At 34.3% G+C, this 23,123-nt stretch overlaps 1 protein-coding gene and 1 non-coding gene across 4 annotated transcripts in view; one reads left to right on the top strand and one right to left on the bottom strand.

Moving 5' to 3' along the window:
* Window positions 1-23,123, bottom strand: part of ACBD6 (acyl-CoA binding domain containing 6) — a 213,444-nt gene that overhangs the window by 71,319 nt on the left and 119,002 nt on the right. For 2 of the 3 annotated variants that reach the window (XR_011996375.1, XM_072733256.1), the window contains exon 7: window positions 3,314-3,336. The exons of the other annotated variant lie outside the window; for it this stretch is intronic. Coding sequence is in view for 1 of the 2 variants with exons in the window: in XM_072733256.1 (XP_072589357.1) it covers window positions 3,314-3,336 (23 nt within the window). In the remaining variant the exon portion in view is untranslated. The remainder of the gene's footprint in view (window positions 1-3,313; window positions 3,337-23,123) is intronic. 3 annotated transcript variants of the gene reach the window in all.
* Window positions 12,659-12,765, top strand: LOC112921880 (U6 spliceosomal RNA). Its single transcript, XR_003235324.2, has one exon. It is a non-coding gene; the product is annotated as a U6 spliceosomal RNA (small nuclear RNA).

The raw sequence follows: 23,123 nt of genomic DNA, 5'->3' as shown, positions 1-23,123 counted from the left end.
CTGGCTCCATCCTACATCACAAAGGGCTTCACATACATGAGTAGAGACACCTCAGCAACCATGTCCAAGCTCAGTCCATTCCTCCATCTCCATTCACTTATCCCTTGCCCATCCTTCCAGCCTAGGGGCGCATACTAGCAGCAAGACCTGCCCTATCCTGGGACAGGACCCTGGGTTGGGTCCTGGGAGTGTACTGGGCTATTTCTTTTCTTTTCTTTTCTTTTTTGAACTGGGCTATTTCAACTGGTGTCTCTAAAGGCCAATTGCATTTCTGGTGGACGATGTTTAAAAGTACAAAGTAAATGTAAATTTTACATGTTGGGAAGGTATAAATAAGAGACAGGATTATCCTACATCTCAGCTGTTTCTTCTTTCTGCTCTAGTCATAAACCAATACATTCCAGCACAGTGTTAAGAGATTCTCTACATATCTTTCAATCCATCCATGTTTTTAAAAGTATGTTAAAATAAACACTGTAATTCTAAAAAATAAAGAACTGTTTGAAGAAGATAAGTAAAAGCAACATGAAACAAAACCAGTCCACTGCCAAGATATCTGTCAAGAGCATTAAGCCACTTCAACATGGGTACTGTAGTCTCATAATGCATAACCTTCATTTAAGAATACATCTAATTTGTCTTTAGAACAGTCTTTAGCATCTAGAGCTCAAGAATGTCCCTGATATATGTGTTACAGTATCTTTTTTAAGGCCTGCCATACTCAGACAATACTCTACACAGAATACACATATTGACCAAATGTGTCATGAAAGTCCTGAAGCATTCACTTTGTTAAGATCAAGTTTTCCTATTCTAATTATTTTCTTTCTGTAAGTTTCTAAAAGATATTGTTTCTTTGAGACATTATTTCTATTCTAAATTTTTACTCATTGTTTATTTCAAACACGTATTAAGTGATATGTCAAGTAATGTGTTAGGAGTTCAGAGTACAAAAATATCAAAGTTCTAAAGAAACCTAGAGTCTTAAGAATGGAGATAATTACAATAGAGAATGAAAAATTCTATCACACATAGATAACGAATATTATAGGAGTTCAAAAGAGGGAGTCTAAAAGGATGTTATGGTTGGAGGAAAAGAAGTGGTATGTAAATGAAGAAAGTACAGGCAAAAGGATATCATGTGCATGTATATCTTCATGTGTATGTGTTCCAGCTGCGGTGGTATTTCTCTACAAATGGACTCTAATATTTTAATAATTTTATAATATTTACCGCATGTGTGCTGTATGTTGAACATTATGCAAGGGATCACTAGAAATATTAGAGAAACAGAAAACATGATCCTTGCATTCAAAGAATTTACAATCCACTGGAGAGACAACAAAGGTGAACAGTAAATACAATTAGGGCAGTAACAGCAATTAAATAAAATAACTGGAGAATATCCTATATACATATAGTTGTTTTCCTTAATTTTATCTTCCTAGGTTAAGGAATGTTTCTGCCACGCTGTCTTGAACTCAGGATAGATAGTCTCTGACTACATTTGCCTTCCAAATGACCCATTAAAAAAACTACAACTTTGTTCCCCAAATTTGCAATCAGAAGGGAATTGCTGTTGCTTTATTATTCTGGTATGTACATGAACTTATGGAAAACAGGTGAGTCCCAAAATGAATAAAGGGCAAAAACCGTAGAAACACGCTGAAAAATGACCTCATGGACAGCCTTGTTTATTCTGTTTAAAAATATATTCTCTAGGGGCACAGAGAATGGGTGGCTCAGTCGGTTCAGCATCCAACTCTTGGTTTCAAATCAGGTCATGATCTCAGGGTTGTGAGACTGAGCCCACATTGGGCTCTGCACTCAGCACGGAGTCTGGTGAAGATTCTTTCCCTCTCTATCCCCCCTCTATCTCCCTTCCCCTCTGCTCGCTCTCATAAATAAATAAATAAATAAATAAATAAATAAATAAATAAATAAATAAATAAAACTTAGAAAAAAATATATTTTCTAAAAAGCTTTGGTGTTTTCACTTTGTTTTGATAAACTAACTGAAAATTTACCAATCAAGATTCATTTCTTAGTGGAAAACTTGGATTTGACTCTTGATGTTGCAGCTGCCTGACTTCGGATTATGTGGAAAAAATTCCTTTTCAGGATTATTATAAGAAAAAAAAGACCAAATATGTAGACATAGCTTACACAATTATCTAAAAAAATTCACAAGTGCTCAGCCCATAGGATTACACCTAAATTTGCATCCATCTTTTAAAAATGCACCATTATCTAGGGATTCTAAATACTTGCTAATGATCTATCACAGCAATGAATTACTTTAATCTGATGATTTTGTCCTAATTCCTACTTAAGATAGATGGCACCATGGGGCGCCTGGGTGGCTCAATGGTTGAGCCTCTGCCTCTAGTTCAGGTCATGATGTGGGGGTCCTGGGATTGAGTCCTGCATTGGGCTCCCTGCAGGGAGCCTGCTTCCTCCTTTACCTGCCTCTGCCTCTCTCTCTCTCTGTCTCTCATGAATAAATAAAAAATGAAAATCTAAATCTCACCACAGAACTGACAGGTGAATATAGGGTTTAGAATTACAAACAGGGGGATCCCTGGGTGGCGCAGCGGTTTGGCGCCTGCCTTTGGCCCAGGGCGCGATCCTGGAGACCCGGGATCGAATCCCACATCAGGCTCCCGGTGCATGGAGCCTGCTTCTCCCTCCGCCTGTGTCTCTGCCTGTCTCTCTCTCTCTGTGACTATCATAAATAAATAAAAAAATTTAAAAAAAATTAAAAAAAAAAAAAGAATTACAAACAGGGCACTACAGAATTACATGCAGTTTATAAATTTGAGATTCTCATCTCCCCAATACTTGCCATCCCCAACTCACTTACTAAGTCATAATTTCTAGAGTGAAGGTTTATGTTTAAAAAGATCTATAGTTGATTCTGAAGATCTAGGTTTGAGAACTTCTGGGATATACAAAGTGAGCTCAGCAACTTCATAAAATAAGGAACACTGGATAAAACAGTATGGTCACAGATGTGGGGCTTTGAAAGTCAATCATAAAAAGTTGAGAACTGATTCACAGATAAGAAATCACCAGAGGTTCTTGATCATAGAATCATTTAGATACTGCAGTAGCATTTGGATAAAGGATGTTGAAGGAAGACTAATGTATCAATATTATGAAGAATCAAAAAGTCACTTTAATAAGTTACCACAATAATATACTCAAGAAAGAATGATAATTTGGACTGATTGCCAATGGGAATGAAATTTATACTATGTAGCTCTCTATACTTTACAATGCCAACAATTATAGATCTCAAGAGTTCACTTACCCACAGTCAGATAGTAGTTGAGCCTGTGTGGAAATAGCCTTATTAAACAATGAGCAGTCATTAAAAAATAAATAATAAATAAATAAATAAATAAATAAATAAACAAACGAGTGGAAGGCCAAAGGCTTATACTAATTAATTATTACTATTATGGTTAAACAATAACATAATGCATAAAAGAAGTAAGCTTTTGAAGGCTAAGTAGAAATTAAAAGTATAAGCAGAATGGGACAGAGAGAAGCCTTTTCTAGTAACACACTAGCCTAATGTTTTTATTACTATGGTTCTTTTTGGTGGTTACTTTTTACTATGAAAATAACTTATAAAGAGAGAAAAGCAGAGACCTATTATTCATATTTAACAACTGTTAACATTTTGCCATTTTTTCTTTTTTGTTGAAGTAGGCTAAAGAAATTACAGATGACATGACATCTTGTCCCTAAATATATCAGTCTGCACCTAAAAACAAGGAAAATGCCTACACAACCAAAATACAATTATCACATTTAAAATGGTTAATACTAACTCCTTAATGTTAATGTAACATGGTCCTCTTAACTTTTACAGTTACATACAATATGAGTTTGTATTACATTCCTTCCCCAAAGCAATCTATATACTCTTTTTGAATTACTGATGGAAAAGTTAAATAAATTAACTTTGCAAATCCTCTGGATTTTAACTGGCAGTGTGATAGGAACTCTTGTTTTAAAAAAAAAAAAAAGTATCATTAAGGAATGTTCATTTGATAATAACAAAGAGAAGTCGCTTGAGGTTTCACACATAGTGATTCCAGAAGACTTTCAAGAGTTCTTGAGAGTATCACTTCTCTTCAAGAGTCATGGGTATGGATTGAACATCAGCAAGAACCATGGCATGCTCAAGACTTTGCCCTTAACAGAACCAAGACCTCTGGCCACTGTCAGATAATCTGTCACTATAAGCTACTTGTATCCAAGCCAGATATTTATTGCTATTGATCTGCCTGGTCCCAGCAAAAGACTTTTGTTCTCCCAGACCGGGACTTTGACCTCAATTAAGTTATGAATTTCAATCCGATAGACTGCTCCACTTACCCTACTGCTCTCCCCGACTGGATTAATTAGAATTAGCTAGGCCGAGAGTCACCCCAAGCTCCTCATGGATCATGTTATTTTAATAATAAATAAAAGAATAGCAGCAATGTACAAGAAGTATTTTGAAAGATTGCTCATCTAGGAACATCATTCAGAACCTGCCAATATCAATTTCTCTGACTTTGATTACCTCATTTACTTTTTATTTCTTTTCATTTATCAGTTTTCCCTTTTATTTCAGCTTTCTAAACATGTTCTTTACATTTAAAAATCAAAGTACTTTAGCACTTTGGTGCTATTTTAGGGTTTCTTTAGAGTATAAATCATCAAAGCAATCATTTGCAAGAATGTAACTTAAAAACATTTAATAATCTCAGAGGATCAAGAAAAAACATTCCATCATCTAAGAAAAGTACTAGTCTTTAGCCAAATGCACTTTTCCTATAGTTGGTTAATGCATTAAAAGCATACAAATCAGAATGTCACCAAGAAGGCAACATCCAAAGTTGCAAAGAATAAGAATATATAAATTACATTTGTTTTTAATCCATAATCCACTGGGACAGATCGCATATTGGCCAATGAAAACATTAAATCATGGTGATAACAACAATAATCAGCAGGATCAGATTTGCTAATTATACTGTTCTAACTTGATGATTTACCACCTAAACATAAAACATTTTAAAATGTGAAAAATATTATATACGAATGTTCACATTCTGGGATGAGTATTTGGTATTTGATACTGAAATTGTAAGATTTTTAGAACATATAAAGGGAATCCTAAAAACTTCATACATTTTCAATTGATGTTTTTGACATAGCAAAAACCCTATTAGTTCTTTGATTACTGAAATTTTGAGTTTTGATTTGCTCAAGGGAACATAAAAGAAAGATTAATTAGAATGTCTAAGTCTAATAGTAATTTCAATATTAAAAGCAAAACAAAGTTAAAGCACGAACTCTGCCCTCAAAATGCTGAGAATTCCATGTATATTTGGAAGGTACATTTTGAGTACAAAAGGATATACCATATATAACATTACAAATCAGTGATTTCTCAAGTAATGGGATTGTTCTTATCAAATAATCTTATAGGAAAAAAAACAGGCACACATGAAGGTGACTGCCACAATAAAAAATAAAACAATTATATTTTTAAAAAGTACAGCTATTGGATTTAATCTCTATTCCCCCTCTTCTCTCTCACTACCACATACACACTCATTTGGGCTCTGTAGATTAGGTAAAACTTCATTCATTTTAGAGAAGAGTTTTCTATTTTTCCATGGAAAGGTTCTAAGCTCAAGCACTAGTAAACATTTCCTCTGCAGCACCCAAAACATATCAGTAATCTAGTAAGAAAACAAAACCGGTATGAGGTCTGGACTCTTTACAATATGTGAGAGAATCAAGGATTAAAGAAATAATTTGAGAGCTAAGGCTATTTTCATAATGAGCTACTCAGCAGGAAAAGATCAAATGACAAAATGTATTGTGCTTTGGCAAAAAGCGTCTGTTTTCACACCTGACTTTCATTAAGTTGCATATTCTTAAGTGGGATTAGAGCAATTCTCTAGCAAATCATACAGGTGAGTTAACACATTAGCCCAGACTTTTCAAATGACCCTTAATTAGGGTCACAGGGACAATACGTGAGGGAAAACAGGAATATTTAACATATTTACACCTTCCCTTACAATTGAAATATTTGAAATGTAGACAATAACTTCACACTATAAAAAGAGTATAGGAACTACATTTCTAAAGTAATTCTGATTCTAAAGTAATCAGAAATCTAAAAATCTCAAACATTATTTGAAAAACATAAATATTAGTTTATAGCAGCAAAAAGATTAATTATTTAAGAATAAATTTAACAAGACTTGTGCAAAACCTATGTGAGGAAAAATTTCAAATACTCCTGAAAGATGCAAAAGTAGACTGTCAAATAGAAAGACATTTCCTATATCTGAACAGGATGACTCAAGATTATATCAGTTCTCCCTAATTTATAAATTCAATACAATCTCATTAAAAACACCAACAAATTATTTTATGAAGTTATCCAAACTGGTATTAAAGGGGCACTTGGGTGGCTCAGTGGTTGAGCATTTGTCTTTGGCTCGGGTCATGATCCCAGTCCTGGGATCGAGTTCCGCACTGGGCTCCCCAGAGGGAACCTGTTTCTCACTCTGCCTATGTCTCTGCCTCTCTCTCTGTGACTCTTGTAAATAAATAAATAAAATCTTTAAAAAAAGTTCATATAAAACAAACATACAAATATAGAGACTAGCCAGGAAAACATTTAAAAGAGAAAAACTATGAGAGAGGAATAGCCATTCCAGACATCAATACTTACTGAAACTCCTTTATCAAATCATGTAGTACTGGTATGTGAACAAAGAGAACAGATGAATAACTAAAAACTCTAAGGTCAGACCCAAACACAGATGGAAATGTATCACAGGACAAAGGTGGCACCTTGGATCACTGAGGGATGGACTTGTAAATAAATGATGCTAACACAACTGGGAAGCCATTTGGAAAAGACAAAATTGGGCCCATATCTAACACCATACATTTAGGGATCTGAATGTAAAACATGAAACCATACATGTACCAAGAGATAACATACGTGAATTCCTCTTTAACCTTCATGTAAGAAAAAGCTTACCATGACTAAAATCCAGAGGCAATAAAAAGACTGATAAATTTGACTATTTAAAAATTTTATATGGCAAAAGATACCATAAACAAAGTTAAAACTGAGACCCTGGGGGAAAATCTGCAACATATTCTTATCATAAAATGAATGTAACTCAACTGAAGAGACAATATGAACAGCTAAAGCCTAACTTAATTCAAACACAGGTAATGACAACTAAATTATTTAAGGATTAACAGTGATTTTTGAGACATATCTCAATTTCAAGATATTAAAACTTTTTAAATATCAATTTAGAATTGATTTAATGTGATGTAACGAGTTTAATGTTATTCTAACAAGAATGCCATGGCTTTAAGGTACTTAGTCACTATAACAATTCTGAGATTCAAATTTTAGATCTGATGATTTATATCCTCTAGATGCATGTCATATATATATGTATATATATGTTAGTATATATATATATATATATTTGTAAATGGGTTTACAGAAAAATTTAAAAATTTGAAAAATAAATATTTTTTGGTATATTTTAAAAAATAAACACCTATGTCATTTACTAGTATACTCTTTTTGTTTAAATATCTCAACTTTTCAGTCTAATTTAAATATTTAATACTGAATGTCCAGGAATAGTGTTTACATATAAAATAAAGGTAGTAAAAGGGAGCAGGTGAGCCTTTTCTATTTCCTAAGGAGGACTTTTTAAAGGCAGACAAAAAAAGAAAAGATTAACACATGTCTTCTATTAGAAAATGAGATACATGGTATATTTATATATTTGAATACTAAAAGAAAGGGAGGTAAGATAAATCTAAACTATTAACTCCTTCCTCTAGGGAGAAAAATTATTGAAAAACTGAAAGAATATCGTGACTAAACAACCTTAATGAAAACAAGAATTTCCTGGTAATCTTGTTTTATCTAAGTAATGTGTGTAAATTTTATATCCTAGTCCACAATTATATATCTGTTTGTTTACCTATTTTTAGAGCTACTTCTGAATTAAATCATTTGTACTCCCCAAATCTTCAAGGAAAATGGATACTCTGGAAAGATGGACCATATTCATCTTATGGTTTCTCGTACATTTTTTTCAATTAAATTAAAATTTTTTTTTACTTATTTAAAGATTTAATTTATTTATTCAAGAGAGAAAGGACAAGCGGGGAGATGGGCAGAGGGAAAAGCAGACCCCCTGGTGAGCAGGGAGCCTGACTCGGGGCCGATCCCAGGACCCTGAGATCATGACATGAGCTGGAGATGGATGCTTAATCAACTGAACTATCCAGGTGCCCTGGTTTCTCATATATTCTTGCATATACCATGCATACCACTGTTGTCAGGGATACAAGGCCCTCAGTTTGATAAGCTATTTTTAAAAATGATAAAAAACTTTAAGACAACTAAATGATATGGAAAAATGCCCATTATATAATATTAACTGAAAAAGAAGTATAGATACCACATATATGGATTTTTTTTATTCCAATTAAAAGGTAAGGAGATATAATAAAGTCATTTTCCTAATGCAACAATTTTTTAAAAGTTAGGTTAATTGAAAAATTGTATTTATAGAGTCATGGAAGCAAAAACGACTGAGTGAACTAAATCAGAGTTATTCAAAGAACAGGCTCTCAAAATATTTATTTGAAAAAAAAATTTTTTTTTTTTTTAAGAGAAAGGGGGAGGGGAGAGAGAGAGAGAGAGAACAGGCTCTCTCCTGCTGCTTTTTTACCTGGGCTATTTGCTGATTCTGTGTAAAGGCTAAACATTGAGATGAGCTCAAATAAAATGATGACACTGGGGGAAAAAATTAGCAAAACTTTTGAAGGTTGTTTGAGATTGGCTCAACAACTGAAAAATTTTAGAAGTCTAAACAGAAAGTGCTGTTTTCCCATATGGTTTAATTTCTGAATTCAGGGACTACGTGGGAAATTAGAGTTCCTAGAAGAACACATAAGAATCTGTTGTCTTGCAGTATTTGAGAAAGACAGTCTTGCTTGAGGAAGGAGGCCTGCCTCAAACAACAAATCTCAGCCCAAACACATCTGCCAAAATTTCGAAGCAATTTGAATACGAAGCTGGAGGACAAAGCTCGAAGAAGAATCAGACAGACTCTTCATCAGTCTTTCAAGGCAGGAAGGCAGACATCCATAGGCTCACAAGTAAAAGCTCTAAAGAATCTCCCTCCAAATATGTAGGAAAGCAGAGGTAGAACTACAGCTACCATCCAGCACCAACCTAGCTTGATTCCTCATTGGCCCGAGGTGATTAGCCCCTCAAACAATATCTGACAGAGGACTGGGGTTGTCCTTTCTTGGGGAGAATAACACTGACCTCAGTCTCTATTCTCCTTTATACATAATGTGCAACATACCATTAAAAATTATTAGATATAGCTCTTCCTCTTCCTTTATTGAATAGTTCAGTTTTAGAACCATAGGTAAGGTGAAATGAAGTAGGCATCCATGGCAGTGAAAAGGTAGAGAAGAGGGGAGTTGTCATTGTACAGAGCAAGGTATTAGAGACTAACTAGGATGAAGAGGGTGTCCACGTGAAGTGGGAGCAGCCTAATGTGAGGTGTCAGGGCTCATGCAGGATGAGGAAGATGTCCAGACAGAAAGATGGTCTGGTATGAAGTGTTAGGGTCCAAGTGGAGTGAAGAAGATATACCTACAAAAGGTTGGCAAGGTACTGGATGTTGAAGCCTAAGCTGATTGAGGAAGGCATTCCCATGGGAAAGTGACCTATCTCAGGGTGCCACAGACCAAGAGGTTTGAGTATGGCATCCTCCAGGAAAGTGGTCTGAACAAACTGTCAGAACTTCAGTATGATGAGGGCAACCACGCAGGAGAGGAGGTGGCAGCAGCAATAAGCAATTGGTTACACACTGGGAGATTGATCAAATAATAAATATAAGATAATGAGAGCAAGGCTTCTCATTATCAGAGAAAGAGAGTTACAAATATAGAAAAACTGAATGAAAAAAAAAAAAAAAAGAAAAAGTGAATGAATCTTGTGGTATTCACCTGGAAGTAGAGGTACTGGTGTGAACTTATGGTGTACACACACACAGCACACAAAGAAAATTGAACATAGATGTTAATGTGTGTGTGCGTGCATGCGTGCATGTGCGTGTGTCTGTGTCTGTATATATGTCAGAGGATCTGGGAGGACTGATAGCCCAATGGCAATGAGCACACCCACTACTCAGTTCTTGGTTTCTAAATACCATTCTCTATTAAACTGAACCACAGCTCTCTGGAGAAACTGCTGCTCCATGGATAGAAAAGGGAAAAGTTCAAGATAAACTGGAGTTCTTATTATGCCAGAAAGTGTGTAAAGTCTCAAAGTATTATGGGCATATGTCAAAAAGATACAGGAGCCAGACTGAAGGACTCCCACTGGACAAACCTGGAATAATCTAAGCATAAATGTAAATAATGATAACAGCGCATTATAAAATTAAATAAAATAGGGAACTATGAATCCAAACTGATGTAAAAAAAGCATGAATTGAAGTTTTGATGAGGACAGGATATTTATATATATCCAAGTATCTTTCCCACAAAACAAGAATGAATTACAAAGGGATAAAAGTAATATTACTGTGATGAATCTTGGCAGATGCCACCCTAACCAAGTGATCAAAATAAACATCAGTAATGGGTCAAACTAAAAGTATGTGCTATCAGATGGGTTCCAATAAGAATACATTATCACTTCTACAACATCATTGATGTTGTAGAGATGAATAACATAATCAGGAGGAAACATCAGATAAACTCCAACTGAGAAATAGTCTAAAAAATAACTCCTCTGTAATCTTTAAAGATATCAAAATCATAAAGGTCAAGGAGAAACTGCATAATTGTTCCAGACTAAAGGAGGCCCTTTTTGACATGTTAATCAAATGCAATGTGTGATTCTAAACTGAATCCTTTCATTATAAAAGATCCTCTGGAGGACACCTGGGTGGCTCAGTTGGTTGAGCCTCCAACTCTTAGTTTTGGCTCAGGTCATGATCTCACGGTCCTGGGATTGAGTCCTGTATTAGGCTCCCTGCTCATTGAGGAGCCTGATAATTCCTCTCCCTCTGCACTCTCCCTGCTTGTGCTCTCTTGCTCTATCAAATAAATAATTTTTTTTTTTAAAGGGAGGATTGGGTAAAGTTAATCAAATGGTCATTCTAGAAGTGAAAAATTACAACGTCTGTAATTAAGAACTAAAACAGAGTCTTAAAGCAGAAGATTATCAAAGACAAAGATGAGTCAACAAAAATTATCCCAACTGAAGCACTTAGAGAACTAAACAGTAATATAAAGCAAATAAAAACAACAAAAGAGAACACATGATTTTTAGAATACATGACAAATGGTCTAAAGTACGAGAAATTATAATTCTGGATAACAGAATGGAGCAGAAGTAGTATCTGAAGACATCACAGTGAAAAATTTTGCAAAATCAAGAGCAAGTATGTCAAAAGGTTCAGCAGACCCCAAGCAGTTAAACAACAACACCCATTTAGTCACACCTGGAAAATGATATATATATATTGGAAAAATCTTAAATGCTGTCAGACCAAAAGACATCATCCTTGAGGTAAGAACACTAAGACTTATAGCTAACTTCTAAGAAGAAAATATGAGAGCTAGAAGAAAATGGAATGACAGCTCTAAACAAAGAATTCTCTAAAGAGAAAAAATTATCTTTTTAAACTATAAGTGAAATAGACTGATACTCAATAACTAAAGCTGAGATGACCCATCACTATAAGTCAATACTATTAGAAATACTGAAGTAAGTTCTTCAGGCAAAAGAAAAATAATACCAGATGAGATCAGAAAAGTACAAGAAGGGATAAAAAAACATCAAAAAGAAGGAATGAAAAACCATCACTTATGTGAATAAAGATAAAAGACTATTGACTGCTTAATCCCACAACAGTTTCCTGTGAGATATGTAGCAAATAAAGAAGTAAAAATATATCATAGTTACAGCAATATAAGCAGGAAAAAAACATAAAAAGAATTATAACATTTTAAGATTTTTACACAGTTCAGGAGGAGGCAAAAGCATTAAATTAAGGCAGACTGTAATAAGGCACTATTTTGTAATTTCTGTCACAATCACTGAAAGAATTATTGTAAAAGGAATAGCAAATACCCGTTAAAGAAGGCAAAATGAAATAATAAAAAAATACTTGATAAATACAGAAAAAATTGGGAAAAGCAGAGAAATAAAAAGCAGGTGAAACAAAGAGACAACAAACAGAAAGATGGCAAAATTAAATGGAATAATACTACTAATTGCATTAAATGTAAATAAATTAAACCTTGCCATTAAAAGATAAAATTCTGAATAAAAACTAAGACCAAAATACATGCTATTTATAAGAAACACACCTTAAATACATAGTGTTAATATGAATTAATATGAATTGTGTTCTCCTCAAATTCTAAAGTTGAAGTCGTTCCCCCCAATGGGACTATATTTGGAGGCAGGGCTTTTAAGGTGGTAATTAAGGTTAAATGAGGTCATAGAAGAAGGGCCTTGATCCAATAGGGCTGTTCTCTTACCAGAAAAAAAGGAGAGCTCGCTTCGGCAGCACATATACTAAAATTGGAACGATACAGAGAAGATTAGCATGGCCCCTGCGCAAGGATGACACGCAAATTCGTGAAGCGTTCCATATTTAAAAAAAAAAAAAAGAAAAGAAAAAAAGGAGACACCAGAGACCTCTCTGTGAGCACAAAGAAAGGCCATGTGAGAACACAGTGAGAAGATAGCTGTCTGCAAGCCACTATGAGAAGTCTCACCAGAAACCAAACTTGCTTTCAGAAATATCTGAAACCTCCAGAGCTGTAAGAAAATGTCTGCTGCTTATGCCACTCTGTATTTTGTCATGGCAGCCCAAGCAGACTAACACAGAGATAGTGTAAAACTTAAAGGATAGAAAAAAATATAAAAGGCAAACACTATCCATAGAAAAACTGATATAACTATATAACATTGAACAAAGTACATTTTAAGACACTAAGAATTAATAGATTTTAAAATAAGCATTTCTCAATGATAAAAGGGTCAATTCAACAGCTTAAAATGATCTTAGATTTGTATCTAATAACATAGTTTGAAGGTATATAAAAAGGAACATCACTAAAAGAAAATAAATAAATCATAATTGGAGATTTTAACACAATTTTCTCAGTAGCTGACAATAAGTAGACAAAAAAATCAGTAAGAATATAGAATACTTGACTAACACTATTAACCAACCTCATGAAAATGATAGTTACACCAAAAGACACCAAACTGCAAAATAGTCTTTTCAAGTGAATATGCAACATTCCCCAAATTGCACCATATAAAGGGCCAAAAGGCAACTATTAATTTCAAAATACTAAAAATCTTCAGAGTATGTTCTCTCATAATAGATTCACAACAGAATTGAACACAGAAAGAGAACTATAAATTCCCAAAATGTTGGGCACTTAAACAACAAACATCTAAATAACCCATGATTCCAAGAAAGAAATCACAGTGGAAATTTAAAAATATCTTGACTAGAGGATAATAAAAATATCTCAGAATTTGCTAAATGCCTTTAAAGTATGCATAAAAAGAAATTTTTACCTCTAACTATACCTATTAGAAAAGAATACCTGAAAATTAATATCTAAGCTTCTATCTCAAAAGGCCAGAAAAAAAAAATCATAGCAAATTAAATCCAAAAAAGAAGTAGGGGGAAGGAACAAAGAACAAAAATCAATGACACAGACACCAAATGTACTATGGAGACAACAAAGCTGAAAGCTAGTTCTTTGAAAGATTAATAAGGTTAACAAATGCTTAGGAAAAATTTTTGGTAAAAAAAGTTACCAATATCAGACATTAAAAAATGTCACAATAGGATAGCCCCAGTGGCTCAGTGGTTTAGTGCCGCCCTCAGCCCAGGGTGTGATCCTGGAGACCCGGGATCGAGTCCCACTTGGGGCTTTCTGCATGGAGCCTGCTTCTCCCTCTGCCTGTGTCTCTGTCTCTCATGAATAAATAAATAAAATCTTAAAAAAAAAAAAAAGTCACAATAACACTACAGACACTAACACACAAGATGATATTATGAATGACTTTAGGTCAACCTTTTATAAGTTTAGATGAAATGGACAAATTCCTTGAAAAAAACCAATTTATTAAAACTGATCAAAGAAAAAATAGAAAATTTGAACAGTCTTGTATCATTTAAAGAAACTGAACTTATAATTTGAAGGCTTCCATGTTCAGATGGCCTCACTAGTGAATTCACCTAAATGTTAATTCACCTATAGTGCTTATTATTATGACTTTTTGTATAGTATTTTAAAGTCATTGATCTAGGTATTACTGTGTATGTGCATATGTGTTTACTATTTACTGGTATTGATATTTTATCATTTTGATAAAATTGTAGAAGCCTTACCTCTATTTAGCTTCCTCCCTTTGTAAAGTTATATTTATCCTGTTTAGTGTTTGCTGAGCTCTCTGGATTTGTGGCTTGGTGTCTGCCATTACTTTTGTAAAACTATCAGCCATTCAAACACTTCTTTTGCTCCATTTTTTCTTCCCCTTCTGATATTCTAATTACATGTATGTTATGGTCAAAATTATCCAACGGTTCTCAGAAATTCTTTTTATCTTTCTTTAACTATTTTTTTTCTTTGTATTTCAGTTTTAGAAGTTCATACTGACTTATCTTTCAAGTTCACTAATTCCTCCCTGTGTACAATCTTCTGAAGAATCTTCCAAAGGTATTCATTCTTCATTTCTATTACACCATTTTTTATTTCTAGTATTTCTGTTTAATTTTAATTTCCATCTTTCTGCTTACACGATACATTCCTCTTACACAAGCTTCATTTTTTTTCCATTAGATTATTTAACATATTATCATTAATCAAACAAATTGCCCATCAGCTAATTCCAAAATCTGTGTCATAGGTGAGTCTGGCTCTGATACTTGCTGTCAGACTGTGTGATTTCTTGCCGTACACCATGCCCTGTAATCTTTTATTGAGAGCTATATGTGAAGTATCCAATAATAGAAACTATGGTAAACAGAACTTTAGTGTGAGGTTTTATATCAATTTGGCTGTGTTCAATGTTTACTATAGTTGTAGGAACTAGGGCTTCAGTTTCCTGTTTTTATCTCCCCTGCCATCTTTGGGTTTCCCTAAAAACTCCTATTTAAAAAGACTCAATGTCTTGTAACTCTTCTACTGTTAAAAGCCACATTGCTGTGATGGTAAGGTGTAGGGAGCAGAAAAACATTTTCTAACCCATGATTATTTTTTGTTGTTGTAAGGACTGATAGTTTCTATGTTCTTTAACATTTATTTTATTTTTTTAAAGTGTTTATTTATTCATGAGAGACTCAGAGAGAGAGGCAGAGACATAGGCAGAGGGAGAAACAGGCTCCACGCAGGGAACCCGACATGGGACTCCATCCTGGATCTCCAGGATCACGCCCTGGGTCGAAGACGGCGTTAAACCGCTGAGCCACCCAGGCTACCCTGTTCTTTAACATTTAGAGCTGAAACTAGAAGTGTTCCCTCTATCCCAATGTAATTCTCTTAAATGTATCCTTTGGAGCAGTAGGATATTTAACATCAGATGATGTTAAAATTTTTGATTTGGTGGTCAAGTGTAATTTTAAAAACTCAAGAGTAAAGGATAGCATATTATTTTTACCCGTTTTTTTTATTTAAAAGATTTTATTTATTTATTCATGAGAGACACAGACAGAGAGGCAGAGACATAGGCAGAGGAAGAAGCAGGCTCCCTCTGAGAAGCCCGATGCAGGACTCGATCCCTGGACCCTGGGATCTTGCCCTGAGCCAAAGGCAGACACTCAACCGCTGAGCCACCCAGGTGTCCCACTATGATCTCTGATTTAACAAGTTTCTTAGAAATGACACCAAAAACACAAACAAAAAAACTAGATATATTGGGCTTCATCAAAATTGAAACTTTCTGTGTTTCAAAGGATACTCTTAAGCCAGTAAGAACACAATCCACTGAATGGAAGAATGTATTTGCAAATCATATATCTAATAAGGGCCTTGTATTCAGAGTACGTAATAAATCTCACAACTCAATAATAAAGAGATGACAAAAATCTTAAAATGGAGACAGATATTCTTAATATTAATCTGCTCTATCTGTGGAAGGTATAGAGACCACCTATAGAATTAGTTGAATCCATCACTTAAGCAAAGTCCCCAACCTACTCCCTTGTCCTCAACAGCCTTCAGGCTGCTGTTATGGCATATTTTCCCTTTGATGTCACCACTATTGGTCTTTTCAAAGCTAATTTCATCCAGATAAATATCTCAGACACGGGAGGGGATGGCAACATGAGACACATATGATTTACTTCAAAAGCACTGGCCCTGAGTCCATTATATCCCTCAATAGATTTTGCTTTAAAAAAAAAAAAAAGATTTTATTTATTCATGAGAGGCACAGAGAGAGAGGCAGAGACATAGGCAGTGGAAGAAGCAGGCTCCCTGTGGGGAGCCCAATGTGGGACTTGATCCCTGGACCCGGGGACCATGACCTGAGTGAAAGGCAGATGCTCAACCACTGAGCCACCCAGGCATCCCTAGATTTTGCTTCTAAAAAATCTTACTGTGCTTTCTATGGACTTTTTCCCCCCATCCAATTAAAAAAACAGTGGGCACAGGATCTGAATAGACATTTTTGTTTCAAAGAACATATAAATGTTCATCAAGACATTAAGAAAAGATAAATGGTGGTATATGCATGTATACAATAAAACATTATACAGCAATAAAAATAAAGGAACAAATGATATATGTTAACAACATGGATATATGTTATATTGAACATATGTTATATTGAGGATAATAAACCTGATCCAAATCAATATATATGTTACACATATATGAATTTCAAGAAGAGATAGAACAAATTGATGGCAATAAAAGTCAGAATAATAATTCTCAAAGTGGGAGTGGGAAGATTGATACTGATAAGTTGCTTAAGAAAAGAAACCTAATAGGGGTTTTGGAAATATTCTATTTTGATACAGGTGGTAGGTACACAAGTGTGTGTACAGGCGTTTGTGTGTCTTAATTTGTGTTCTTAAGATTTTTGTAGTATATGTAACTCACTATATGTATTTTATATCTCAATTCTTTTAAATAATGACGAAAAACTACTCTATGTACAATAATGTCCCAAATATCTTTCTTTTATTTCAATTTTTATTTATTTTCTTAAGTGATCTCTACACCCAAAATGAGGCTGAAACTCACTTCTACCACTAGGCCAGCCAGGTGCCCCTGTACCAAATATCTTCAAAATATGTAATATACATGTAAGTAGAGAAAATAAAGATGAGAATAAAATGTACTCTAATTTTACAGTGGAGAGGTTAAGATCTTGGGCTTTAGAGTCAGAATGACAAGATCAAATCTAAACTTTGTCACTTACTAGCTCTAGGACTTCCCAAACTCCTGTTTCTTCACCAGTAAAATGTAGGCAAAAATACATCTACATTATAGGACTGATGTGAAGACTAAGAGAGACAATATACGTAAAATGCTTGGTAGACAGTAAACAGCAAAAAATTGTTTTATATCTTACCCCTCCCTTAACACACATACATAAGAGAATTATAGATAGTTTTATTTACAGCTTTATACTTTTCTCACTTTTTTTTTGTTCTTTGTCTTTTATCAGATAATGAAGAACTCTGAACTGAAATCTAGAGAGTTCTGAATTTGTCCTATGGGCAGTGCAGTCATTAGAGAGTTTTGCCCAGATCAGTGACATAATAAACAGAAGTCTTGAGAAGTCTCTGTTGGCAGCAATATACCTGGTGGACTTGGGGAGGAGAAGTAGACTTGGCCAGGAGCAGCAGGACAGCTTAAGGTAGAGAGGCTACTGTCATTACTTTAAGCCCCATAATACCCTGGTGAAATCTAAACTTATCATTATTCCCATGCTTTTTAAAAAAATGTATTTTCTATTTATTTCATAAAACTACATATGGATATAGAAAGTCCTTTTTTCCAGATTCATTCATTTATTTTTTTATTCCACCATGTTGTTTTTTAACTGAGATATAACTGACAGACAAAATTATATTAGTTTCAACATAATATATATACTTACAACATAAATATTCAATATTTGTATATACTGTGAAATGATTACCACCGTAAGTTCAGTTAACTTAATGTTTTTGAAATCTTTTACAACACATAGTCACCAAGGCATTTACAGAGAGGGCACAATGCTCTACACCATTATATAAACCATAAATTTATGTAATTTATAAATCGCCAGGTCTTACACATTTCAGTACCACTCATACAAAATATTTTCCTTTAGAACTGCATTAACACCCAGTACACAGTGTAAACCCCTAACACCACAGATGCTCCCACTTCTCCAACCCTGCTGCTCCTTAATATTATTTTACAATAAATCTAAGAAAACCTAGTAATAAATCTTCAGCATTCAAATACTCCGTGTGCTCTGAGAGTAGTTTTAACTTTCTCCAGGGCTTGAGAAATCAAAATTACTCAAGAGGTCTGTGGGTGTATGTGTGTGTTTTAACCCATAACCTAATCTCAAATATGGTTAAGAACCTACCTTCCAGAATTGAACTAAAAATCAATATCAAGCAGTGAAAGAAACAAAACTGTGTCCATAATACTGCCAGATAACAAATGAAATCTATAAAGGGTCTTTTTTAGAAGTAAAATAAAAAGTCCCAATCAATCACAGAGTATAGAAACTGCAGTGCAATAAGACTATATATGAGATATACTGACAGGTAAAAATGACAGAAAAACACAGGGTAGACTTTGACATATCTCTAATTACTACTCCGTTTCAGGCTAATGGTAAAAATTAGTCTTCAGATAGTTGATAACATCAGCCTGTCTCTGCTGGGTTAGTACCAAGATCTGTGGCCAAGCAAATACTTCTAATAAAATTGATTTTCCTTTTTGGCAACCAATAGGCCAGTCAATAATAATGTTGTTTAAGAAAGATTGAATCATGAGGGAGATGAACCTTTCCTTCCATTTATTATGTTTGTATTGTCTATAGTTGAAAAGAGTTTTCAATAATGAAACCAAAGAAGAAATTACAAGGGGAAAGCTATTCTGAGAGCTAATCTCCAAAAGCTCTGCTACTTGGAAGCATGTAAGCAATCCAAACTGACAAAGCCAAAAGCATTCCCTTAACTGAAACTAGATCAGATGGATTAGGATGGTCAATAACAAAGGAAAATCAAGGTTAGGGGTAATATAGTCATGTGAATACAAATATGTCAAGGAAAACACTGGTTGTACATAACTTAAATGAACCATCCAAAAAACCTACATGGAACTTTTACTTTGCATTAAAGCTGGTGTTCTAGAAAGAGTATTCCAAAAAGCCACATAAGACAGTTTTTGGATTGTCTTATATCAAACAAACATAATACAAGAAAAACAGACAATAACCTCAGGCTATTCCTAACTTAGGAACATTTCCCTCCAAAATACCCCCTAACAGTACAAACCAAATAAAAGACACAAAAGTGCTAATACTTTGTTGATTTTTGTTTTTTAAACTTGCTTACCTTACTAAACATGATTTAAAAATTCACAATGAAAAATAAACTGTAACTGTTTTTTCCTGTAAAAATCACAGGAAAATTTCTCAGTAAGTAGTGAAGGAATCTATCCTACCAGATATTAAAAAATTTTGAGGCTATAATCCTTAAAACATCACAGCATGAGTACAAGAACAGAAAAACAGAGCAATGGAATAGGAAATAGCCCCAGAAATACACTGAAATACACAGAGGAAGGGAGAATATGGAACAAAAAAAGATGCTTCTATCAGTAGAGTTAAGATTATTCAATAAACATTACTGAACAAATGATTAATCATCTATACAAAAATAAAGTCAGCACCATCTGAACAAAAATAAAATGTCTATTACATACATGTGACACAAATTAATTCTAGTCGGATCAAGGAAACCATGAGATGATGAAAGTACAAAAAGGAAACATGGGGGAAAACTTTAATATTTGTATCACAAAGTGCTAATTTTTCTTAATATATAAAAAGCTCCTATAAATTAAAAAAAAAGATCAATCGGTGGGAAAATGAGCAAAATATATGTGCAGATGTTTCACAGAAAATGAAATACAAATGGTTCTTCGTTAAAGGAATGGATGCTCAACACATTGGTCCATTTATATGGTACCAGTTAAGTAAATTATGATACATCTCTACAAAGGAATATTATAAAACCATTAAAAACCTGATGAGATGAGCACTGGGTGTTACATGTTGGCAAATTAAATTTAAATTTAAAAAAATGTAAAAAAAACCCACAAACCATTAAAAAGAGTAAGGCAGCACTATCTATACTGATAGAGAATGATCTCCAAGATAAAGAAAACAAGTTATAGAATAATGTGTGTAGTTTATAACACATTGCTACTGTACATGCTTGTATAAATATATAATATTTCCTGAATGGATATATATAAAACTGATAATACATTCGTCTCCAGAAGAGGGAACTGGGTAGCTGAGAAACAATGTTGAGAGCAAGAGATTTTAGAAAGGAGTCTTCTGCATTTCTTAAGGGTTTTTTTTTTTTAAAGATTTTATTTATTTATTCATGAGAGACACACACAGAGAGGCAGAGACACAGGCAGAGGGAGAAGCAGGCTCCTCGTGAGGAGCCTGACACAGGACTTGATCCTGAAAGTCTGGGATCACACTCTGAGCTGAAGGCAGATGCTCAACCGCTGAGCCCCCAGGTGTCCCTGAGGGTTGTTTTTTTTTTTTTTAATATACTACCTACTTAAAAAAAAATCAATGAAATATATGTATTTCAAGGCAAGATTATGGTAACACGCTATGATTTGACTTATGACTCAAAGCTAGAAAACTGGTGCAAGAAGAATGTACACATGTCTAATGGAAAAAGAAGTATTTCTTCTGATAAAGCACAAGGATACACAAAAAGTTATAGTAAATGCTTATTTAGGTCCTTTTTGGTACTTATGTTCTATTTTTTCAAACACTTCATCAATTTCTTTATAAGCCAATATTATTTTATTCAATAATTACTGAGCATCTATTGTATGTCAGATATTATGCAAGGCATTGGTGATAAAACCAAACTCTAGTACCAATATATGGTAGTGTTGAGAATACAAACATATAATTAGCTAATTAAAATACAAAGTGCACTGTGATCACTCTTTGATGAGCTTAAGAACAGGGTGCTATAAACTACTGGGGCATGTCTAAGTGGCTGAGTGAAGGAAGGCTAATCCGGAGGAAGTGATGTGTAAACTGAGGCATAGGAAGGAGGATGAAGGAGAGAGAAAACAGCATTTGTAAAGGCCAAGAGTTGAGCAGCATGTCAAGTCCTTCAAAAGAGTGGAGCTTAGCATACCAGGAATGGGGCATAAGCAAGGAGCATGCTGACAAATAAGTGGAGATATAAGATCATGAAGGGCTTTCCAGGGTGCACGAAATTTAGACTATTGTAGAAAAATAAATGTAAACCAGAATCATTTGCAAATTAACATTTTAGAAAGACTCTCCAGAGGAAAAGTGGAAAATATATTGAAAGATCAAAGTAGAAGCAGAAATGTAGTTCAGAGCTGCTGAAATAATTTAAGAAGCCTGAACTAGTGCACTGGAAATGCTGAAATAGAGAAGTGGGTAGATTTGGAGATATACTTAGAAGGCAGAACCTACATGACTTGAAATGGTATGAAAAGGAGAGAAGAATCAAGGATGATTCCTGGAAAACTGGTTGGATGATGGTGCCAACTACAGTGAGGGGTAGTGGCAGCTGTTGAGAGATGGTAGGTTCAGTGTAATATATTGTGACTTTGAAGTACCTGAGGGATAGCCAAGAAAAGATACGTTTTTGGACCTAGTGACTGAGATCTGGGTTGGTGACAAAGATTTCGCCTATTCTCTAGGAAATGAGAGAGAATCTGAGAATAAAAAGGACCACAGGACTTTTCAGGCAAAATTAAAGATGGATGCCATGATTTTTGAGAATATCAGAGTAATTTTTTCTAGCTTTGCCTAGAGACTAGGTGCACATGTATAAAAAGGGAGGTAATTGGATTATTCACAACTAGGCTTTTTCCACATGGCTGTAACAGTTAAAAAACAAAATAGAGATGAAAAAGAGGATAACAGCATAAGAATGGATAAAATGAGCTGAAATGGGAAATAGAATCAATAAAGAAACTAGAGAAATCTTTTAGGTCAAATAAGAGATTTAGAGTAGAATGGGGAGTAGAATTAGAACTAAAAATTTCAGACTTAATGAGAAAGAACCAGGATGATCCCATGAGGCCTAAGGAGTTGGACTGGAATGGATATATATGGCAACCAGTATTATGTAAAGAAAAACATTTTATATCTAATACACTAAATTAAAAAGCAAACACCTAGAACAAGACAAGGAGACTCATTTTTATTACTTCTTTTTGACATAGTACTAGAAGGCCTAGCCAGAGCTCCCTTTCTCATCAAGTAATCCAGAAGAGCCAAAACAATCTTGAAAAAGAAAAACAAAGTTGTGGGGCAACTGGCTGACTCAGTCAGAGGAGCATGTGACTCTTAATCTTGGGGTTGTGAGTTTGAGCCCCACACTGAGGGCAGACATTACTTAAATAAATAAAATAAAACTATAAAAAGAAAAGCAAACTGGAGGTCTCACAGTTCCTGATTTCAAATTTTACTACAAAGCTACAATAATAAAAAAACAATGCCATAATGGCATAAAGACAAAAATATAGACAAATGGAATAGAAAGTCTAAACCTTCACACATATGCTCAAATTATTTTTGATCATTTTTGACCATTGAATGGTCAGAAGACATTTCAACAAATGATGCTGAGAAAACAGACTATCCACATGCAAAAAAATGAAGTTGGACCCCTACCTCAGGCCATATACAAGAACTAACTCAAAATGGGTCAAAGATGTAAATATATGAC

This window comes from Vulpes vulpes, chromosome 13, assembly GCF_048418805.1.
Source record: "Vulpes vulpes isolate BD-2025 chromosome 13, VulVul3, whole genome shotgun sequence".
Classification (NCBI taxonomy): Eukaryota; Metazoa; Chordata; class Mammalia; order Carnivora; family Canidae; genus Vulpes; species Vulpes vulpes.
The sequence above is the reverse complement of the archived record's forward strand: the minus strand, read 5'-3'. Positions and strand labels throughout refer to the sequence as shown.